At 34.0% G+C, this 16,164-nt stretch overlaps 1 protein-coding gene across 1 annotated transcript in view; it reads left to right on the forward strand.

The window, feature by feature from the left end:
• The window catches only part of ABCA12 (ATP binding cassette subfamily A member 12), a 199,192-nt gene that overhangs the window by 81,411 nt on the left and 101,617 nt on the right, over window positions 1-16,164 (forward strand). The window contains exons 7-8 of the mRNA XM_032278308.1: window positions 2,701-2,879; window positions 11,403-11,515. Of these exons, the coding sequence (XP_032134199.1) occupies window positions 2,701-2,879; window positions 11,403-11,515 (292 nt within the window). The remainder of the gene's footprint in view (window positions 1-2,700; window positions 2,880-11,402; window positions 11,516-16,164) is intronic.

The raw sequence follows: 16,164 nt of genomic DNA on the forward strand, positions 1-16,164 counted from the left end.
TTTTTTTTTTTTTTTTTTTTTTTTTTTTTTTTTTTGGTATTAGTAGAGATAGGGTTTCACCATGTTGGCCAGGCTGGTCTTGAACTCCTCATCTCAAGTGACCCACCTGCCTCAGCCTCCCAAAGTGCTGGGATTACAGATGTGAGCCACTGCACCCGGCCGATTTCATGTCTTTGTTATTGTGAAAGTGCTGCAGTGAACATATGTATGCATATGTCTTTATAGTAGAATAATTTATATTCCACTGGGTATATACCCAGTAATGAGATTGCTGGATTGAATGCTAGTTCTGTTTTTAGGTCTTTGAGGAATCACCACACTGTTTTCCACAATGATTAAACTAATTTATATTATCACTAACAGTGGTATTATAAATATTCCCTTTTCTCTGCAACCTCACCGGCATCTGTTACTTTTTGGCTTTTTAATAACAGCCATTCTGACTGGTGTGAGATGCTATCTCATTGTGGTTTTAATTTGCATTTCTCTATGATCAGTGATATTGAGTTTTTTTTTTCATATGCTTGTTGGCTGTAGGTATATCTTCTTTTGAAAAGCATCTGTTTGTGTCCTTTGCCCACTTTCTAGTGGAGTTTTTTTTTTTTTCTTGTAAATTTGTTTAAATTCCTTATAGATGCTGGATATTAGATCTTTGTCAGATGCATATATCCTCCCATCTCATAGGCTGTCTGTTTACTCTGCTGATGGTTTCTTTGCTGTGTAGAAACTCTTAAGTTCAATTAAATCCCATCTGTCAACTTTTGCTTTTGTTTTTATTGCTTTTGGCATCTTTGTCATAAAATATTTACCATTTCATGTGTCTAGAATTGTGTTTCCTAGGTTGTCTTCCAGGGTTTATATAATTTGGGCTTTTACATTTAAGTCTTTAATCAAACTTGAGTTGCTTTTTGTATATGGTGTAAGCAAGGGATCCCGTTTCATTCTTCTGCATATGACTAGCCAGTTATCCCAACACCATTTATTGAATAGGGAGTTCTTTCACCATTGCTTGTTTTTGTCACCTTTGTTGACGTTCAGATGGTTGTAGGTGTGTAGCCTTATTTCTGGATTTGCTGTTCTGTTCCATTGGTCTATGTGTCTGTTTCTGTACCAGTACCTTGCTGTTTTGGTTACTGTAGCCCTGTAGTATAGTTTGAAGTTAGGTAACGTGATGCCTCCAGCAAGAAGTTAAACTTTGTTAAAACAATATATCCCTCCCACCAAAATATTATGCATTAGAAGCAAGAACACTCTACTATGGAGTGTTAGTGACTGCATACATTAGTATTTTTTTATTTTAATTTTAAGTTCCAAGATATATATGCAGGACAAGCAGGTTTGTTACACAGGTAAACATGTGCCATGGTGGTTTGCTGCATCTGTCAACCCATCACCTAGGTATTAAGCCAAGCATGCATTAGTCATCTATCTTGATGTTCTTCCTCACCCACCACCCTTCGACATGCCCCAGTGTGTACTGCTCCCCTCTGTGTGTCTATGTGTTCTCATTGTTCAGCTTCTACTTACAAGTGAGAACATGAGGTGTTTGGTTTTTTGTTCCTGTGTTAGTTTGCTGAGGATAATGACTTCCAGCTCCATACATGTCCCTGCAAAGGACATGATCTCATTCCCTTTTTTCTGGCTGCCAAAGAGTTCCAGGGTGTATAGTACCGTATTTTCTTTATCCAGTTTATCATTGATGGCATTTTGGTTGATTTCATGTCTTTGCTATTATGAACATTGCATACACTAGCCTTACACAGCAATGGTAAAAATAAGACACCAATAATCTACATTTAATGAAACCCCGTATAAAATGAGAGGTCACCAAAAAAGTTCAAAATTGTCTTGAAATTGTATAGACATCAATAATTAAAATATGTCTAGATCTAGTATTTTCCCTTTGATTTTTTGAATTTTTATTTTAATTTCTTTGAAGTATGGAGTGCTTAAATAATCCTTTAGTAATCTAATTGGGTTTCGAAAGTAACCCAATTGAAGGTACAGTTATAATAATCCCCAATCCAATGTAAAGCACTTACAATAATTTTTTAACAAAATTGGCAGTCATGTAGAGTAGAATATGTGGTAAAAAAGACATTGTTCAAAATCACATAGCAGTAAATATAATATGTAATTGTAATAGTAAATATATTTGTAAATATAATTGTTATAGTAAAGACTTTCCTGACTTTCACATATATGTATACACACACAATTATATATATATATATATATATATATTACATATATTTATTAATCTATCTATAGCTCTACCAATCCATGTATTGGTTTTAGGAGTACTCTACCCAAAAACTATAACATCCAGTAGTAAGTATAGGGAAGATATATCCACAACTCATAAACCAAGTCCTAAGGAAAAAAAAATTACTCAGAGCTAATTTTTATTTTAGGAACTTAATTTTAATTTCAAATATATAATATGAAATATTTTATACAAATACAGCTTTGTTAACCAAACTTTGTGTCAATTTCTGGAGCTACAGGGAAAAGATCCAATTATGTTTAAAAATATTAAAAATAGTTGCTGGGTTTCTAAATAAAAGATTGACTTCAAACTGAAGGAAGAGCTAACAGAATTGCTTATGTAAAAATCTAGATTTTTGATGCTTAAAAACAGTAAACCATGTGATTACAAATGTTAAAGTCTCATTTTACTCTGCGGTTTTATTTTTTAAGCTATCAAGTGACCCCAACAATCAGAAGATAGTGTTTCAGGAAATAATCAGAGTGCTGTCTTTCTTCTCACAAGTGCAAGAGCAGAAAGTTGTGTGGCAGCTTCTCTCTAGTTTTCCAAATGTGTTTCAGAATGACACATCACTAAGCAATCTATTTGATGTTCTTCGAAAGGCAAACAGGTAAGAAAATGTAAGAATTAAATGTAATATTAGTGTTCACAAAGATGTCTTTAAAAAAATGTCACCTGTGATAATTACTGTTAGGTGGTTATTTAAACACAGAAAAAATAGTCCTTCAGTCCTTTATTGCAGATTTAGCAACTAAGATGAGTGTATTAGTTAAGCAAAGAAGAAACACACTGTGGTCATTGAGGTTATGGAAGTGTCCATGAGGAACTGATCCTAACTGTTGTATTGTTACTGGCTATCACAGAGCTTCTAAGAATGAGGTGTATAGCTGGACCAATGGTATATTGCAGCAATGACTCCAGCTCGTTCAGGGACAACCTAAGCTCTATGCATCTAAAATTTAAACCATCCAGGAATAAAATACCTCATTGAGTTTTGTTTGGTGCCATCCAATATAAAACAACTTTCTTGGTAAGAGTTTTGCTCCAAGCCACCTCACAGAGGTTGGCCTTCCTCGTGTGTAGTCAGCTTGTAAAATGATCTTTCCAAGCCTGCATTATCAGTTAGCTTTGGTATGTATGTTACAAAGATTTTAAAACTTTTGTAGCAGAAACCCTTTTAAAGGTGACTTTATTCGTAAAAGAGATGTGGGCATGGCCAGTATTCCAAGTTTAATGAATAATACTTAGATTTTGACTGTCCTGTATAGCTAATTTGAAAATGTGCCTTAAAAATTCCAACTACTGCATTAATGATGTTCGATTATTAAGTGCCTATTACATGCCAGACATGCTACCAAGATGTTTGTATGCATTATCTCATTGAATCTTACAAGAGACATTATTTATTTTGTAAATTAGATAACAGTCACAAAAAATAAGTATTTGCAGATCATGCAGCTAGAAGGGTTTACAACTGGGTTTTCTAACTCCGGAACCCAGGTTGCCTCTCTTATATGTCACTGATAGCATGATGTACTCTATTTTATATGTCTAAGGCATCAGGAGAGATTGTTTTTTACTTTTGGAATGCTTTTAAGAACTTATATCTGCTCAAAAACCTTATAATAAGCCCTTGTTTTGATATAGTAATCTCATTTGATTCTCAAAACTGTTTTGACATGGAGACAACAGGTTCCCATTTTATAGAAGAGGAGACAAATCCTTATGGAGTCAAATGACTTCCCCAAGGTTCTATAGCTAGTACATGGCAAAGCCAGGGCCTGAACTCAAAGATTCGAATCTCAGTTCTATACTCTTTCCATGATAACATACCATAACTGAAATATAGAAGAAACAAGATGTTAGGAAGGCTGATTGTCTATGTTAATCCTCATTTTATCTCTTAGGAAAATGTTCACTCACTCAGAATTTTGACATTTCATCCTTTTCCTCCTATTTGTGTTCTGTTTTAGAAAGCAATAGGTGAATCTGTAAAAGGAGAAGGGGAATTATTTGAATTGTATGGTGTGGCAGTGAAAAGAGTCAAAATGATATTCAAACCACAAATAAGGTATCACTACACACTCACTAGAATGCGTAAAATGTTGAAAATGAATAATTCCAAGTGTTAGCAAGAACATAGAGTAACTGAGGTGCTCAGATATTACAAGTTAGCATGGAAAACAACACAGTCATTTGGAAAACTGTGACAGCTTCTAATGAAATTAAACAGTTGATCCATATGAGACTGCGTTCTACTCTTGGGTATTTACCCAAGAAAATGAAAATATATGCCCATATGAAGACTTGTATGCTGATGTTTATTTCTTCATAATAGCTAAAAGTTGATTGGGGTAATTAAATATCTATAAATAAAATGGCAAAACAAATTGTGGTTTATTCATATATTAAAATGCAACACAACAATAAAAATGAACAGATTATAGAGTCACACAAGGTAAATAAGTCTCATTAATATTATGCTGGCAACAACATCAAAACAAAAAATATGTGCTGTATATGTAGATAGCGTAGCATCCTATTTATAGAAAGTTCTAGAATTGAAAAAATTGTAGAGTTAGAAATCAAATCAGTGGATTTAGGAGGAGCTGCATGAGATAAATTTTCTGGGATGATGGAAATGTTTGTATCTTAATTGGCATGGTGGTTGCATGTGTGTATATGTGTCAAAACTTACAACTTTACTTTGTACCTCATAAGTTTATACAATTAAAAATTATCACTTTACAACTTTAGAAAAACCCAATGAATTATACACCTAATATAGGTGCATCTTATTGTATTTAAATTATGCCTCAATGAAATTTGATTAAAAAATCAACAACAGCAACAACAAAAATTCCACAAAATAATATTTAGTAAAAGACAGAAGATCTAAAAATACTCTAGGCATTATTTTGGTGGAGCAAATTACACTGGGAAAAACACTGTGCTGTGGCTATTTTATTTTAACAACAACCTCTAATCCAAGTGCTGCAGCTATTTTAATTCCCTTTAAATTTTAAAATAAAATTACCTCATATTTTGGCACTATGCAATAGAGTGTGCTGTCAAGCAATGATTATAAATGTAAAAGATTCTACATAATAATGAAAACAGCTTATTAATAAATAGCTTCAACTTAAGCACCTTAGTAGAAAAAAAAAATCATCAAATTAAAAATGCACAAAAGATCTTAATAGATACTTCTCAAACGAACACATGTAAATAGCCAACAGGTGTATTTTAAAAATGCTCAGCATCACTCATCATCAGGGATATGAAAAGCAAAACTACAATGAGATATCATCTAACTGCAGTTAGAATGGCTATGATCAAAAAGGCAAAAAAATAATGATAATAACAGATGCTGGCAGGGACGCAGAGAGAGGGAAGCTCTTGCACACCCTTGATGGGAATGTAAAGTGCAATAGCCATTGTGGAAAACAATATGGAGGTGCCTCAACAAATTAAAACAGCCACGCACAGAAAGACAAATACTGCGTGATCTCATTTTCATGAGGAATCTAAAAAAGTTGATCTCATTGAAGTACAATGTGGAATAGTGGTTACCAGAGGCTGAGTGAAAGGGGAGGATGAGGGAAGGTTGATCAAGGGGTAGAAAGTTACAATTAGATAGGAGGAATAAATTTTAGTGTTCTACTGCACAGTAGGGTGAGTGCAGTTAATACTAAGACATTGTATATTTCAAAATACTGGTAAGAGGATTTCAGATGTCCTCATCACAAAGAAATAATAAATGTTTGAGGCAATCTGATACATTAATTATACTAATTTGATAATTACACGTTGTATACATGTACCAAAATATCACACTGTACTCTCTATATATGATGTTCATATATTAAAAATCAATTAAAAATGAAAAAAGAGACTGAGTGCAGTGGCCGATGCCTGTAATCCCAACCCTTTGGGAGGTGGAGGTGAGAAAACTGCTTGAGCCCAGGAATTCAAGACTAGCCTGGGTAATGGAGTGGGATACTATCTTTACTATATACATATATATATATATATATTATATATATATATATATATATATATAGTATATATATTATATAGTATATATATATTATAGTGTATATATATATAGTATATCTATATATATATAATATAGTGGGATACTATATATATATGTGTGTGTAATACATAGTATTCCACTATATTACCCATATATATATAACGTATTATATATTATATTACCCATATATTACATATATATGGGTAATGTAGTGGGATATTACATGTTATATATGTAGATAGTATCCCACTATATTATAGATCTATATGTGTGTATGTCTATATATATATATACATATATATAACAGATAGTATCCCACTACATTACCCATATATATATATAAATTAGCTGAGTACGGTGGTGCATAGTAGTCCCAGCTACTTGGGAGGCTGAGGTAGGAGGGGAGTTTGAGGTTGCAGTGAGAATGTCACTGCACTCTGGTCTGGATGACAGTGAGACTGTTTCAAACAAACAAACAAAAACCTAAAGAGGAATTATTATGAAGCAAATGGCATTTGACTTAAAAAATTATTTTATATTCATAAGAACAGTTAATATGAGATCTGCCCTTTTAACAAATTTTTTAATTGTGAGTATAGGTACAATGCTGTGAAGCAGGTCTTTAGAGCTGATTCATCTTGCTTAACTGAAACTCCATGCCTGGTCATGATCAACTCCCATTTCCCTTTCTAATCAGACCCTCGAAACCATCATTTGACTCATTGACTCTAGGAATTTGACTATTTTAGATACTTCTCATACATGAAATTTTGTAGTATTTTGCTTTGTGTGATTGGCTTAAGTGGTTATGCTTTATCATTCCACATAATGTCTTCAAAGTTCATCCATGTTATTGCATATTTCAAAATGCTTTTTTTTTTAAGGCTGAATAGTATTCATTGTGTGTATATACTACATTTTCTTATTCATTTATTTGTTGATGGACATTTAGTTTATCTCCACATTTTGGCTATTGTGAATAGTGCTGGATGAACACAGCAGTACTACTATTTCTTCAAGATTCTGATTTCAATTCGTTTGGATAAGAATCCAGAAGTGAGATTGCTGGATCATATATGATACTCAGTTTTTAGATTTTTAAGGAATCTCCATACTGTTTTCCATAGCAACTGTATCATTTTGTATTCTTTTCTTAAAGTTTTTATCTTAAATTTCTTTAATTCAGCAGTATTTCTTTTTATTTATTTTTTACTGACAAAAATTATATATATTTATGGTATATGACATGTTATAATATATATCTACATTGTGGAATGGCTAAATCAAGCTATTTAACATATACATTTCTTTCATATACTTATTTTTTGTGGTGAGAACATTTGAAATCTACTGCCTAACAATTTTTTTTTGTATTCAATATGCTTTTATATAAACAGGCCTCAGGGCTGGATTTGGCCTGCAGGTTGCACAGATTAGTAGGTCCAGCAAACCATCATGGCACAGGCATACCTATGTAAAAACCTGCACATTCTGCACACGTATTCCTCCCCCACTTTTTTAGAAGAAGTAAAGAAAAAAAAAGATTGGGGACACCTAACTTTTTGGGGGGGGGATGGAGTTTCTTTTTGTTGCCCAGTCTGGCATGCAGTGCCGCGATCTCAGCTCACTACAACCTCCACTTCCTGGGTTCAAGCAATTCTCCTGCCTCAGCCTCCTAAGTAGCTGGGATTACAGGCATGCCCCACCACGCCCAGCTAATTTTTTAATATTTTTGGTAGAGACAGAGTTTCACCATGTTGGCCAGGCTGGTCTGGAATTCCTGACTTCAGGTGATCTGCCTGCCTTGGCCTCCCAAAGTGCTGGGATTGCGAGTGTGAGCCACCACCCTTGGCCAACATTTTGTATTCTTACCAATAGCGTACAAGGGTTATATCTTTGCCAATACTTTTTGTCTTTTGTTTATTCAGTAATATGCATCCTGACAGCTGTGCAATGATACTGAGATTTTCATTTGCATTTATCTGATGATTAGTGATACCGAACATTTTTTTCCTATGTCTATTGGCTATTTATATGTTTTCTTTGGAGAAATGTCTATTCAAGTCCTACGTTCATTTTTAAATTGGGTTTATTTATTTATTTACTATTGAGCTGTAGAAGGTCTTTATATATTTTGGAAATAAACTCTTTATCGAATACAGGTTTCCAAATATTTTTTACCATTGTATAGGTTGCATTTTTGGTAGAGTAGCATCTGACTTTTATTTAGGCAGAACAACTCTTTTTTTAGTGGTCCAGTAATTTATATACTTGATATTTCTAACATAATAGCCCCTAGTTAATGTGCTTTTTGAGCACGTGAAATGTGCTAGTATGCCTAAGGATCTCAATTTGTAACTTTACTAACTTTGATTCACTTAAATTTTAAAAATTAATACTTTATTCAGTTATTTAAAATTTTTTAGTATGTTTAGAATAACTTGGGTATGTGAATCTACTTTTTCACCTGTAAATTTAATAAAATCTAATACAGATTAAGACTTTTCAATTAAAATTTAGCATCTGCATTGAGATGCCCCATAAGTTTGGAGACCTAGTATAGTGAAAGACCTAAGTATTTCATTAGTAATTTTTACATTATTAAATATTGAAATTCTAGTATTTTGGATGTATAGGATTAAATAGAATATATTATTAAAATTAACTTCATCTGTTTCTTTTAACTTTTTTAATATGATTACTAGAAAATTCCAAATTAAATACATGGCTTGGATTATATTTCCATATAAACCATTTTTTAAAGTCAGCTGTTTATTATTATGATTAATCTGACAGTGTCACTAACAGCCATAATTTTCTCACAAATGACTGTATATTATCACAAAATTATGGTCTCATTGGTTTATCTTAGTCTCTGTTGAACAAGTAATAGAGACAAATGGACCCCATAGGAATTTTTTTATTTCTCCAGCATTTTATTACATTGTAAGTTGTATATAAACCAACCACCAAAATCAGATTATATAATGTTAAAATTAAGACAATAATTAATGAGCAATCTCAAAAGTCAAGAAAAGTATGTGAAAGGAAAGGGGATTTTTGCCTTGCTGAGAGGAAGGACTATGCTGAGACATGAATCCCAAAAACTCTTCTTAAAAATTATCTTTACTCACAGGCAACTTGTTTTTGATGACGTTTTGTTTTGATGATTTCCATTTTTATATGACGAAAAGAAGAAAATAATCTATGAAGTAATATAAAGATCAAATATCGATGGTTCAAAGGATTTCAGAGAAGATGGGAGCCTAGGTGTCCTTATTTACTAAGTTACATTTTGTTAGAAAAAGATGAACGAAATCTACTGACATTTAATTAATAATGTTAATGATAATAATGCTGAAAGATTTAATGAGATTGTCAAATGTTCAGTCTTTGAACATATTACTTTGGGACAACAGATCAGGTGAGTTAGACAGAGGGTCTGACTTGGAGAAGGCCAGCCAAGACTTATGACCTAAGACAGTCTAGCTGGTCTCCATGGTTGCTTGGGTTTAGAAGCAACCCGACATCTGAGACCCAGGAAATTCTTGGGGCAAACATAAAAATGGCTGAGGTATCACCAGTCATGTATACAGAGCAGAGATGAGAAAAATACAGCCATGCCTCTGTGGCCAACTGTGTGGAACACAGCTGGGTGAAAAGTTAACGATGCCTGTAGGCTCTGTGCAGAAATCTTCTGCCCTTCTCCTCCCCACCATGTTGAAGCAAAGCTTTTGTGCCAGAGGCAACATATAGAGTGGATAGAACATAAACTTTGAAATAGACAGACCCCAGCTATACCTATTATTAACTAAATAACCTCGTATAAGTTACTTAACTTTTTGAACTTTAGTTTTACCATCTGCAAAACTGGACAAATAAAATTGACTTTATAGAATTATTAGAAAACTAAATGTTAGAAAATATATATGTATATATTTTTCTGTATGTTTATAAACATACACATATCCAAATGTATATCCTTATGTTATACTAGGAAGTACCCAGACAGCATCCCAAACTTAGTTCTCTAAACAGCTCTCATTCATATCTAGGGAGCTAAAATGAACAAAATCTTAACCTAACTGTCAAAAATTCCAAAAACATAGAATGCCATGAAAGTGTACACAAATACTGTATCTATTGCTGGAATATGCATTCAGTTTATTAAGAAACTAGATAGGAAATAATTCCTGTTAGCTAATTTGTACTACATTTAACTTCACAATGTCAAATTTTTAACAAAAGCCTTTTGTTCTCACTCCTACTTAACTAAAGCATTCACTTGACTGATGATATAAATCACAGTATTTGTATAATTTAGACATACATGTGCAATAGCAATATTTCTTTAAAATGCACTAATGGCTATAAAGGAACTAAAAGACAACTTTTAAGTAACTAATTGCTTTCTGGAAATACAGGATAAACTCTAGCATAACTGAATTTTCTGATTGTCTATCCCCAGTGTAGACTGCCTATCTTATTGGTAACATGCAAGCTACAGAAAGGCAGTATGGATATTAATTTTGAACTACCTCTGGAGTAGTACCTACAGACCACTTAGAGGACAGAGTATAGTCTTTAATTAGGGCAAGCTACATTTTCTTTTCAAAAACATTACTATTTGTTTAGCAAAAGATAAATATCATAAATGCTTAAATAATAAATATTCCTGAAACAAGATCCTTCATTTGTTTATTTGGGTTTGGTTTTTGATTAAAATACTTTCTAATATTTAAATTTTCTTTTTACTTAAAAAAATGTATTCTTTAATTAAAAGGTACTTTTCCTAACTAATTATTTCTGAGTCTTAGAAAAAAATTGATGGGAACTTTACTTCATTACTTTAAGGCTGGTGAGTCCTGATATTTTACAAGCCTGGAAACATAGTGTCCTGTCCAGTTCAAGAATATTTTGTTGAGTTTCTGTGCATGAGCAGACAAACAAGCAATTCAATGACAAAAAGTAGCACCTTATCTTTTATGTTATAAGAATAATTTTCTGTACTGTAGCCATTTTCTCCTTAAATAAACTTTTGTTTCTGTCTCAAACGTTGAAACATACTGGTTTAATTGTTTTTTGACTCCTTAGTGTGCTGCTGGTTGTGCAGAAGGTTAATCCACGAGTTGCATCTAACGAAGGTTTTAGAACCCTCCAGAAGTCTGTTAAACATCTGCTGTACACTCTGGACTCTCCAGCTCAAGGTATTATTTTTCCATCTTATTGTGTTAAATTCAGTGTCACAAGGCCCATTGGAAATATAAAGCAGAGTGTGGTGAAAGTAATCACATAGAGATGATATTATTCTTAGGTGGGGACATATGCTATGAATAAATCTGGATCTTGAGTTAATTGAAGTGTGGAGAAAGGGAGAAATGGCCAAGAAGAGGGAGCTGAGGCTTTCTAGGGTTTTTATTTAGGTGAAAATGATCTCTGTTAGCTTGTAAAACTATGTTTATACTTGGTATAGAAAAAAAAGCAGAGAGCATGCCTCAACAAATAGATTTCTACCCTACTATTTGAAACAAAGCCTAAAGTGAATTGCAGTACTTTTAACTTCATTTTCAAATTTTGATTTTTTATTTAGAAGTTCTTTCATTGGCAAAAATATGCCCCTCAATCAGCTTGATATTAGAGCATGAATAGATCAATGTAAATACAATGCCATGCCCAGTAAGACAAGGTATAACATGTTGCTAGTGAGTCACAAAATGTCCCTTTGGCACATCTAGAATAGTACTGTCTACACTGAGATGGAAACATGCGGATATATACACGCAGACACAGGTTTGGAGATGTAAGAAATAAATCCCTATTTGCCAAGTTTGGTTAACAATTTATCTCTGGTGAATAAATTTAGAATCATGCTTTCTCAGCTGAGTTTGTCAGCTTTTACTTATGTTGACTTTTACCTTTAGATTACAAAAATAAGCATCCTGAGATCATCAGTTCAAAAGCTGATTATTCATTATATAGTCTCGAAATATCAAATTTCATATTTAAAAAAGCATATCTATGAAGGTTTTGAAGAATTCTTACTGGAGGGTTCAACAATACCCTTGGATGTCATTTTCTGTTAGTATAGAGCATTTTTTAATATCTACAATTACAGAATTAATGGTTAGCTTGCAGGATTGACTGTTATTAAATTTGATGGTTTTGACGACCATTAGAAAAACAGGATTACTCTAAAAAAATAGTTCAGGCTAAAAAACCAGACAGTGCACTAACAAACACAATTATTTCCTCTGTATGCTTTTCATATTTGCATTTTAAAGGCTTAAGAACTTAATATTTCTCCTTACTGCCTTTTCCTTTATATCTTCAGACTCACACCTTATATTTAATATAAAGTAATAAACTTATATATGTGTGTGTGTGTGTGTGTGTGTGCCATACACACACACACACACACACACACATATATAAACTTATGTATGTGTGGCAAGTTTTAAGACACATTATTGGATGGTCAAGAAGACAAGAAAATATACCAAGGAAATATATTTTTATGTGTAAAATTTGATGTACTTACCTTTTGTTTATTTTTAAATTTCCTGCACTGTGACTTCATCAAGCCAAGAATATTAATGCACACACACACACACAAACACACACACACACACACATACACACATACATATATTTGAGTTGAAGTCTCGCTCTGTTGCCCAGGCTGGAGTGCAGTGGCAGGTATTTTGGCTCTGAAACCTCCACCTCCCAGGTTCAAGCAGTTCTGTACCTCAGCCTCCCAAGTAGCTGGGTTTACAGGTGCCCACCACCATGCCCAGCTAATTTTTGTATTTTTAGTAGAGATGGGGTGTCACCATCTTGGCCAGCCTGGTCTTGAACTTCTGACCTCGTGATCCACCCACTTTGGCCTCCCAAAGTGCTAGGATTACAGGCATGAGCCACTGCACCCGGCCATCAAGTTACATTAAAAAAAAATTTAAGTACAAAGCTTATCTGTGCTTCAGAAGCTGGAGAGGTAAACAGCGTTTCTTATTAAGCAGGGAGCAGAACACTTTTCATGGTGAAAAATGTAATTCAGTTTTTAATATTTAACGATGACCACATTTTACACCTATGACTGCTAATCATTTTGGCAAATTTTAAAACACATGATTGGATGGTCAAGAAGACAAGAAAATACACCAAGGAAATATATTATTATGTGTAAAATTTGATGTACTTACCTCTGTTTATTTTTAAATTTCCTGCACTGTGAGTTCATCAAGCCAAGAATACTAATGCACAGGTATTAATGTCAATTCCTAAAAGTTATTAACTTCAAACCCCTACCTGTTTGAGCAGAAATTCTGTAGGCTTTGAAAACCCTCTTAAGTGTTTCTAGGAATCTTTCAGGGAACTTAAACTTGTAATTGAAGGCAGAGCTAGTAACTACAGTTCAACAGCACAGGGGTCTCTGGTCTGAGGACAGATACCTTCCTCGTAATCCAGGCCACTTCATTCTTATCTTCACAGCGTTCAGCAGTATTTTTGAGAATGCGCATGCTTTCTCCCTTGGTTTTATACTCTGTTATGCTGGAGTCAGGTGGTGTCTCATAGCAGAGTTGCTTGGATTCTCTCTAATTGTAATGGTTAAGATAGCATTGCAGGTTTCAAGTAAACCTGCAAAGTAGGTTTACCGCTCTTTCAAGTAAAGAACATAATAGGTAATATTTATTGTGTCAATGCTCAGTGCTTTATTATCTGAAATTCCTTTTAGCATCACAACAACTATGTGAGATTAAGTTGTTACTCCATTTTATAGATAAAGAAACGGGCTTCAGGAGGCTGGGTGCTTGGCCTGTGTTATTCACCCAACAAGTGACCAAACTGAGATTAGAACCTAGATCTGTATATCTCCACAGCTAAGCCCCATGAGCTCTTTTAAACAGCCTTGCCTAAACATCTACCTTCTGAGACTTACTTGCTTCTGGGTTATCTCACTGGGACATGCAAGTACCTGCTTAACCTCAGAATGGCCCCCACTTTCAGCCACTGATGGAGCGTGGCTCCCCATCCACATTTATCATTCTGTGGGAAGCCACGTGCTACATTTTTTCCACTGCCTTTCCCCATTCCTCTCCACACTCTGATTTCTACCCACTTTCCACACACCATTTTTATCTGTGATCCAACCTGAAGTATGAGCATGCTTCAAGGTTTCTTCAGGAGCCTCCTTTGCAACCATGAAAATAGAGAGATGCTAATAAACACGAGGGAAGAAGATTGCTTCCTAACTTCCTGTCTCAAGATATCTAATTCTCAGCTCAGCTCCAGCTAGGATCCTTGCTACACAGTTAATACACTCCATAGTAAGTCCATTTATAAATATTGAGTTTTGGGAGCAGAGATTATCTTTGTGACTCATTGGAATTTGATCTTTTGCAAAATAGTACATGATATGAAATTACATTTTTAGGATGTAATTTAGGATAGAAAGCAATCCTTACTGATAAAAAGAGGTTATCTATGTACCATATTTCTGTGTCTGTGAATACAATTTTATATATGCCTAATCTTACAAATAAAAAACAAGTAAAATCTCAGTTTTTAAGAGTCTGTAACATTTTCCACTTCATTAAGGCCTGTTTAGTATAGTATTTCCTTCAATATGCTTTATAGTCCTTAGTGACCAGGGGGAAAAATCTCTATTTGACTGCAGGGTCAAGTCTATCATTGATAATGTACCTTTAATTTTCTATTAGTTACTTATTTTAATGGCTTGATGAAAAAGAAAAACTCTATAACCACATAGTATACAAATACCAATTAGCTTGTTCAGCATCATGTAGGAGTTCAAAGTGAGCAAAATTTGATCTTAGAAAAAGAGCTTTATATACTTTTACATTGCAAAAGCATAAATCTCAACAAATTTTTAAATCCATTCTGTATATAGAAGCCAATACGTAATAAGTATTACTATTGTTAATTAGGTTTATTTACTCTGGGCATCCCATTCATTCTTGTTCCTTTAACTCACTGATGCATTAGTATTATTTGAGCAATAAATATTTAGCTGCATCATGAACAGAGCACAGAAAAACTCCACTTTGCTGAACAGGAAAAACTGAGACAGCTGCTCTGCAAGATAGGGGCTGTACAAACATTACTTAAACATGACTGATACAGGTGACTGATACAGGTGACAATTTTAATTCTGGAATAGTCTTTTTTACACACATGCTAATTTAAATAAAATTAATAATCAGCACCAGAAAAGAATGGATGATTGCATAGTTTTGTACTAGTACCGTGTGTGTGTGTGTGTGTGTGTATGTGTGTGTGTGACAAGAGTCTCGCTCTGTCGCCCAGGCTGGAGTGAGTACAATGGTGCAATCTTGGCTCACTGCAACCTCTGCCTCCCAGGTTTAAGTGACTCTCCTGCCTCAGCCTCCAGGTGCCTGCTACCAAGCCCAGCTAATTTTTATATTTTTAGTAGAGTGTGGGTTTCATTTTCACCAGGTTGGCCAGGCTGGTCTCAAACTCCTGACCTCGGGTGATCCATCCATCTTGGCCTACCAAAGTGCTGGGATTACAGGAGTGAGCCACCACACCCAGCCTTGTGCTACTACCTTTTTAGAAGGCTTTAGGTTGCACTAACTAAAGACAACACAAGAACTATTGAAGCTGGTCATAAAATATCCCATTGAAAGTGATTAGGCAATGCTAAATATGACGCCATTGAAATATACTGGATTATTTATAAGGAACGAGTAGAGTCTGAAGAGAAGACTGAAACAAGTGATACCATTTCCCTAAAGGAGCCAAATTAAAGTATTGGATTTATGATGGTTTTATTTATGTAGGGACCATTTAAAGCATTTTCATTTTCAATTTTTATGTG

The sequence above is a fragment of the Sapajus apella genome, unplaced genomic scaffold, assembly GCF_009761245.1.
Source record: "Sapajus apella isolate SASKATOON/1434 unplaced genomic scaffold, GSC_monkey_1.0 scaffold10, whole genome shotgun sequence".
In the NCBI taxonomy this organism is placed as follows: domain Eukaryota; kingdom Metazoa; phylum Chordata; class Mammalia; order Primates; family Cebidae; genus Sapajus; species Sapajus apella.